Source organism: Hipposideros armiger, unplaced genomic scaffold, assembly GCF_001890085.2.
Source record: "Hipposideros armiger isolate ML-2016 unplaced genomic scaffold, ASM189008v1 scaffold_749, whole genome shotgun sequence".
Taxonomy (NCBI): domain Eukaryota; kingdom Metazoa; phylum Chordata; class Mammalia; order Chiroptera; family Hipposideridae; genus Hipposideros; species Hipposideros armiger.
In genome coordinates, this window is record NW_017732099.1 from 627,164 (window position 1) to 635,148 (window position 7,985).

Sequence of the window (7,985 nt, forward strand, 5' to 3'; positions counted from 1 at the left end):
ACCCATTACCCAGTTAAGAGTCAAGAAAGTAGAGGTTGAGAATATGGACTGTGGCATCATATTACCTTAGAGTTCATCTCAGCTCTACCAATCACTTCATGTGTGATTTGAAGCAAGAATACAATCCGTCTGTGCCACAGTTTTCTCAACTGGAAAATGAGCAGTTCCTATGTCATAGAAATTGTTATGAGGATTAAACTAGCTAATTTATATATAGTGCTTAGAACACTGCGTGGCACATAATAAACACTTGAAAAAGCATGTGACCAAAAATGGTGAAGATGCTGATTATGTACTTTTAGCTAAAGAAGACTTTAAACCCCATTATTTGTTTGTATAACTGAAAAGGAGTTCACATTTGGCTCGTTGAGGTCATAACAGAACTAAATCCTCTAATCGGCTTGGTGCTATTTCACAATACTTACATGAGCATGTTCTGAATCTTGAAAGGTGGCATTAATCAGATCAGTAACAACCCCAAGCAGGCTATAAAAACAAGAGTTCGTCTTTCTTTTACCAAACAATAGCACAACTCAGATATTTTGAACTCTGCCTTAAGTAACTTCACTCAAGTAACTATATCAGCAATGAAGATGCTTTGTATTTTCCTGACCTTTGTCTTCACTGTATCTTGTGGTCCATCAGGTAATGCTTCTTAAAATGAAAAAGGAGGAAAGGGCAAAATGTTTTTTGTTTGTTTGTTTGTTTGATTTTTAAAAAATAAATGCTCTACTCTGAAAAAATAAAACAAGTAAATTATTGTTAGGAGATGCCATATAAACTCATAATACAATTCACTCTATTTTGCATTGAAGAAGAAATGAGTGGAACTGATAGTTCAGAAGATAATGGGGGGGAAAATTCCCAAGATGTAGACTTAAACCTGTTTGTTGTTTTGTTTAATGGAACTGTGAATCTTTACATGCTTCTTACTGCCTTCTCTTTTTAAATGCAATAAAATGAACTGAAATTTTAAATGTTGTCAAAATTAAGCTTTCTATAACGAACTCACTAATTTGTGGTGGGGGAAAAAGAGTGTTGAATGTAGATGACTATTTAGAACACAAAGCATGTAGACTATTTTTTCCACATCCTTTTCTCTTTACTCTTGAGGAAGCATTCAAAGATTAGGTATTTAAGGATATTGTATTTACAAAAATAAATAAATAAATAAAAAATGCTAGAGACAAAGGAAATGTTGGATAAATAAGTATCTATATTATACCAATTTATAGGGGATAAAATCTCAACTTTTTAATGCAGATACCTAGGCATGATTTCAGAAACAAAATGGTTTAAATCTATACTGTAAAAAACTTGATTTACTCATCTATCTATTTTCTATCTATCATCTACCTATATCATCTATCCATTTCTCTACTGAAGGGGATTAAACGTGCATTTATAATCATAGCTATTTTCCCCTAGTTTCACAGAAAAGAACAAGAGAAAAAACAAGTGAAATTGTACAGAGGAAAAGAGAATGTACTCTTGTTCGTGGTGCTTGCAAGACGTCATGTAACACTTGGGAATATGTATATAATTATTGCAGTGTTGAGCCCTGCTGTGTTATACGGAAATACGTAAAGCCAACTGCTAAATACAACACAATTAAAGCTTATAAAGATGTAAATTCTATTTCTACCATGCTATACAACACTACAGTGTACTAATATTACTAATAAAAAAAGAACTTTCTACTTCCTATAAATCTATTTTCACATGAGTCTCCTCTAGCCTTCTGAGTTACACAATCTACATCGTTGCAGCTAGTGAGTTCAATGTTGAGTTGGTACAAGAGAAATAAAGAAGAGAAATATTGGGTCGTGGGGAAAGTCATGATGCATTTTTGCATTGAAAAACATAGAAAAATACGTCATGACTTTCCCGATGACCCAATAAATAGCCTCTATTAAAATGGCGGAAGTTCTCTTCTACTCACATGACAAACACCCTCCATCCTTCGTCATTCCCTCTACCTCTGGCCTATTTATTTGCCCTGTGCTATAGCCTAGTTATTTTCATATGATCTTTTAGGAGTCAACTATCAATCATGGTTTATGCTACCTATCTATAATTTCAGCAAAAATGTGCTTGGGTCTTGGACACAAAGTCATATACATCTTTATCACATAATAGAACCGTATTGATAATATGAGAAAGATCAATTAAACAAAATTTAACAGGGAGTAAAATATGATGAAATAAAAAGCAAGTTAAAAACATTTTAAAGGTATTTTTTTCTAATGATAAAATAATAAGGAAATTTGGAAGAATATAGAAATGTCCAAAAAGAAAAAAAAAGTCATTTCTAATTTTACCATCCAGAGGTAACTGCCGTAATCAGTTCTGAACATAGGTAGCCAATCCAAGCATCTTCTCTCTTGGTCCTTAAGAATTTTACATAACTCCTTCATTGTATAATTCAGTATTTAATGTTTTTGTCCTTGTCCCTGTTTTCAATGAACTCATTGTGTTTCCAGTTTTCCACATTAATTCTATCATAATATTGATTTAATGTTAATATAAACTTTCTTATGAATTATAAAGCTTTCCATCAGTAAATGCTTAATATTCAGAATTCAAACCCTCCACTGAGTGTATTATTTATTTATTTATTTATTTATTTATTTATATCTATAGCTACAGCACAGATCTGGGCAATATAAAAACTTAGATCAGAATTCTGACTTAGAGGAAATGAAAGAAGTTTGGTGAATTAGAGGTGTAAGAGGGAAGGATAATTCCCAGTTTAGTTTTCTTACTTGAAAAAAATTGTTGAACAACACAAGCATTCATTAGGAAATATAGTAACAGGTGAAGATTTGAAAGGAACATTTAGGACATGTTGAGTTTAGACTTCTCTGCTTTATACCTGGGTGAAGCACAGGAAAGAAAAATGTGTTTCAAATATAGATTTGAGGAACCATTAACTGAAGCAATGAGATAAAATCACCCAAGGGATGACTTCAGATTGAGAGGGGAAAAAAAGTCTAAAATCCCAAGACATAACATTTAAAAGTATGTTAAGCAAAATTAGACTCTCCAAAGAAGGGTAAGAAGAAGCAGCTACCCAATGAGCTTTCTTTCCCAATCTTCATTGTCTTTCCATGTGAGGTCCCAGACCTAGAAGAAAAGGGGCAACCCATTCCCATTATGCTTTGTGTTCATTTTTCACCCACAGAATCAATCAGCATACTTAAATGAATTTTGCTTTAAGCCATCAAGTTTCTGGATAGTTTGTTGCACAAGAATATTAACCAGAAGTGTATATAATTTCCAAACTACAAAAGTTAAGAAAGAAAGAAGAAAGAAAGAAAGAAAGAAAGAAAGAAAGAAAGAAAGAAAGAAAGAAAGAAAGAAAAGAAAAGAAAGAAAAGAAAGAAATGGAGGAAGGAAGAAAGGAAGGAAGGAAGGAAGGGAAGAGAAGAGAGAAAGAATAAATAATGAAATCATAGGAAGGACTTCTGAAATGATGAAGTAAAAAACTCCAAATATCTGCCTCTTCATAAAACAAAGAAAAACTGGCAAGAATTGCTAAAATTAACTTTTTAAAAGCTCCGCAAATTAACCACAGACTTGGAAAATCCAAGGAGCATTTATCAAGAAAATAAATGCTGAATTTCAGTAGAAACAGCTAGCTTTGTGGCATTTTAACTGCACTATTACTGTCCGACACCTGTCGGCTCTACAGTAGCTTTGAAAAACAGCAGCCTCTCAGCCATGGTTGCCGTGAATTCATAATGAATATCTACTACTTAATAAAATAAAAACCACGTAATCCAATTATAAAATAGACAAAGGAGTTAGATATGTATTTCTCCAAAGAAGATATACGAATGTTCCACAGCTACTCAGAAAAATGTTTAACCTAGATTACCACCAAGGAAATACAAATCAATACCACAATGAGTTACCACTTCCCACCCACTAAGAGGGCTATAATTAAAATGACAGACATTAACAAACATTGTTGAGGATATAAAGACATTAGAACTTTCATACACTGCTGGTAAGAATGTAAATTGGTGGAAACACTTTGGAAAGCAATGCGAAAGTACCTGAAAAAGTTAAGAATGGAGTTTTCTTTTGACTCTGGGATCCCATACTTAGGCATATGTGCAGGAGAAATGAAAACGTGTCATTGCAAAAATTTGTACAAAAATGTTCATAGCAGCATTATTCATAATAGCTAAAAGGTGGAAAAAAACCAACTTTCCATCAACTGATGGACTGAGAAGCATTATGTGGCATATCAATACAATATGATATTATTGAGTAGTAAAATGTAATGAAGTATTGATTCATATTACAACATAGATGTACCTTGAAAATATTATAATAAGTGAAAGCAGCCAGTCACAAATTGTCACATATTTTATTACTCCATTCATATGAAATATCAAGACAGTGGGTGGAATAAAGATAGAAGTATTTAAAAGTTTGAAGATAGCTAACAGAAATTTTCAAACATTAATATAACTTTCAAATGTTTAAGGAAACCACAGGAGAGAGTGTAAGTGATCTAAATCTACATTTCTTATATTGGAAACCAAAACGTATACTCTGGTTGTCAAGCAAAAATAAAATATAAAGTAGATAAGTAGATTCTAATGTTAATAGTAACCAGAAAACTTGAAAATAGGGAAATAGAGGTGGGAAATTATTTCTATTCATTGCAAGGCTTTTTTATTTGTTTTTTTTAAATATTTATTGTGTGCATATATTACTGTGGTGAAAATTGAAAATAAATGAAAACTCATTTGGACTTTTCTAGGAAAAAGCAGAGCTCCATAAATATTCAAATTGCATCTGAAAAAAGGTAATAAAACTCAGTGACAAAAGTGAAGCTTAATATCTGGACTTTGGTAAATGAATAATTTGGGGAAACTAATGGAATCACTGGCTATATAAGTAAGGATTTTGGATCTGTGAACATGTTGATGAATTTACACACCAGATTAGTGACTAGAATATATTCTGAAAAGCAACCAGGAGTTTAACTGGTATGGTAATGATCAGTTGTTTTACATCTAAAATGGTAAATAAATATTTCTCATAAACCCACTCCATGCATGCCCCTTTGTGTTGATATTTAATTGATCACCATTGACAGAAGGATATCATGTTTACAGCTATCGTCTACATAAAGCTCAATTACTTTTAATTGTTTTCAATTTGGATAATTCTGCCCACAGCCCTAGTCAATGGAGCAGGGTTAAGTACATAAAAATAAAACAGTTTCCGGATAAACAGTCTTTCTCTCATTAGAAAACTATAAATAGTAAATGTCTCTTGGCTTTTTGGAAAGTGCTCTAGTCTCTAGATTTTGTTACCAAATCTTTCAGCAGCTTCTTTCTACAGAATGAAGATCTTTTATTATCTCCTCCATTTTCTGTGTTATGTGACCTTCATTCTACCAGGTAAAAGGTGTTTTTGGGGTATTTGTATGTAGCAGTTAGATTCTAGCTAAAAATAGAAATACTAGATTATGAATTGGAAAATGCAAGTTCTTAACAAAATATTTTCAATTAAAAATGTCTCTTGATTATGTTGAATCTTGGTTTCATTTGGAATAGTGTTATACTAAAGTATTTTACTTACCTCATTTTGAAAATTAATATGCAGATAAAATGAGATGATCCCTTGTCTTTTCTGGACCTTGAATTTTTTAGATATACAAATTAGTTTTAAAATCATAATTTGTTAAATGTATTTATAAGATTCAGAAGTGAAGGCTTCATAATAAATTTGACCACAGGGAAGATGAGTGGGCTGAGAACAACAGTATATATCTCTTGAGATATCAACAATAAAATCTGTAAGATGATTTAGGATATAGTCTCAGAACTTGCTGGGCAATGAGGTACAGTGGAAATAAAGGGACAAATAAAGAAATACTACCTCAAAAATCCTTGTTGAATCAGTTAATGCATTAGTATAGGAATATAGCAATGGCTTTCTAAATCGATCATAATGCTTTAAATAGTAAAAATGGTGAAGTTATGGCAATGGTGGAGGTCTGGGAAAATGTTCTGAATTCTATGATTTAAAAAAAAACAACTTTGAAATTGGGGTTAAGTCATTTGTATTTAGACCTTGGAAAGTGAGAGAAAGAAAGAAAAGACAAGAAGTAAATATGAGGGACCAGTACGTGCCAAACGCCATTTCATAACTTTTCATGCAGATATGTAATATGAATGTCTAGATAACATTATGAGGTGACTGCTATTGCCTCTTTTTATAGAAAAGAAAAGTAACATCAAAGGAGGTCATTTTTCAAGTTCACACTTAGATGACTGTGTGTGATATGTTGGATACAGATTCAGGGTTTTCATATCCCAGCATATTTGTTCTTTATAATTCATGATGCTTCCTATAGTAGTCACTGAGGTTAAAGAAAAAGCTTAGTAGATAATTTGGTCAAAAGCAGAAAGATCACATGGAAAGATAGCTGCACTTCAGACGTAAAAGGTCTGTACCATCAAACTCTACATTTTCTGAGCATTGCAGGAAAATTTTAAATAAGGCTATGTAGATACTATGAATATGACCACAAGCTTCCCTTTACCTTTTGATTATTCAAACAGATGCTAAGTTATAATGCCTACTGCAAGGGACAGAACGGTCTGTATTTGGGCTTTGATAGGCAAAAACAAAGTAAAATAACCAGAAAGGGTAATACAAGGTGTCAGAGCGGGTGGCTTCAAAGTACTTCATGAAGTGACACATATCAGTTGCATGATGGTGCAATTTGGCTATTAGTAAAATCCTAAAGCCACAAAAGAATCAATGAAAGGTGTTCAATCTCCATGGATACTTTGTGAAGATGTGAGATGAATGTTTGGTCCATACAGAATGATAGCAGGCTGAAGAGATCAGTGGTAGAAAATCGATAGAGATCAATGCTGATGATGGTTAAAACATAAAGGAATGGGCTATATTTTAGGAAAATACAAGCATAAAATAATCCATAGAGATAATAAAAACAGCATACAATGTGTTTTGTAAAGTGAGCTTGCCATCAAATAGAACAGGGTTTATATTAAGGATCTGAGGCTCCTTTGTAGTTGTGGAGAAAGCTTTAATTCTCTTACCTGTACAATGGATGGTAATATCATTAATTTCATAAGCTTGTGCAAAGATTAAAATAGATAATGTAAATAAAGTGCTTATCACACTAAATATCACATTGCAGTATTTCAAGAAATAGAGGAATAGAAGTAGAAGGAAAAGAGGAAGAGAGGAAGTAGGAGAGGTGAAGGAATGCAAGGCAGTGTCCAGGTGTAAGATGTAGTAGTGTTCAGTTCTTAAGATGTCTCAGAATAGGCCAGGGTCTCAAATGGCTGACACATGGTGGCTTTCGCAGCTTTATGATGTATTGCATGGTGAATGGGAGGCTGAATCTAAAATAGTGAAGGAGAAACATTCACCTGTGTTATGGATGCTGTCAAGAAGATAGTATCAGTTCTGATGCTCTAGGTTTTAGGAAATTAAAAATTAAGATGGATTAGTCACAAGACAATTTGTTCACTTGAGAAATATTGTAAAATTTGGGAGAAAAGCAGAGCCCATAAAAATAAATCGCCTCTTCAAATTGGCCAAGATTTTTTTGATTAGCTGGATAACTTTCCAGCAAATCCAGAAAGATGCTCTGTGACAAATGAACACCACACTACTCTTGTGACAATGGTTGGTTTGTGTTAATTAATTTGTATTAGTTAAGGTAATTTACAAATTAGCCATAAGTTCTTTCCATATTTTAATCCACCTGACTTAAACAATTATACCTTTCTCAATTTGTTAACCCTTTAAATACTCTTGAATAATCTAAGAAACAAGTATTAAAATTTTAAAACCACCTATGACATTTTATGACCTTTACGTGATAGTACTGTTAATTGATATGAAGTCTCTTCAGTAGTAGAGATCCAGGTGCCAGCCACAGGATAAGAGATAAGTATAACCCTTGGCAAACTGACAAT

The 7,985-nt window shown here is 32.7% G+C and overlaps 2 protein-coding genes across 2 annotated transcripts in view; both read left to right on the forward strand.

Moving 5' to 3' along the window:
• The first annotated feature begins 587 nt into the window (after nucleotides 1–587).
• DEFB113 (defensin beta 113) lies at nucleotides 588–1,673 on the forward strand. The gene is made up of 2 exons (XM_019628136.1): nucleotides 588–645; nucleotides 1,429–1,673. Exons 1-2 carry the CDS (start codon nucleotides 588–590, stop codon nucleotides 1,671–1,673), a joined length of 303 nt encoding a protein of 100 aa, XP_019483681.1.
• Nucleotides 1,674–5,365: 3,692 nt separating this feature from the next.
• Nucleotides 5,366–7,985, forward strand: part of DEFB114 (defensin beta 114) — an 11,079-nt gene continuing 8,459 nt past the window's right edge. Inside the window, exon 1 of the mRNA XM_019628140.1 lies at nucleotides 5,366–5,423. Coding sequence (XP_019483685.1) covers nucleotides 5,366–5,423 — 58 coding nt within the window. The remainder of the gene's footprint in view (nucleotides 5,424–7,985) is intronic.

Coding starts and splice junctions, on each gene's coding strand:
- DEFB113 (XM_019628136.1), top strand. CDS start 588: ATGAAGATGCTTTGTATTTTCCTGACCTTTGTCTTCACTGTATCTTGT. Junction 646..1,428: donor TGTATCTTGTGGTCCATCAG/GTAATGCTTCTT, acceptor ATTTTCCCCTAG/TTTCACAGAAAAGAACAAGA.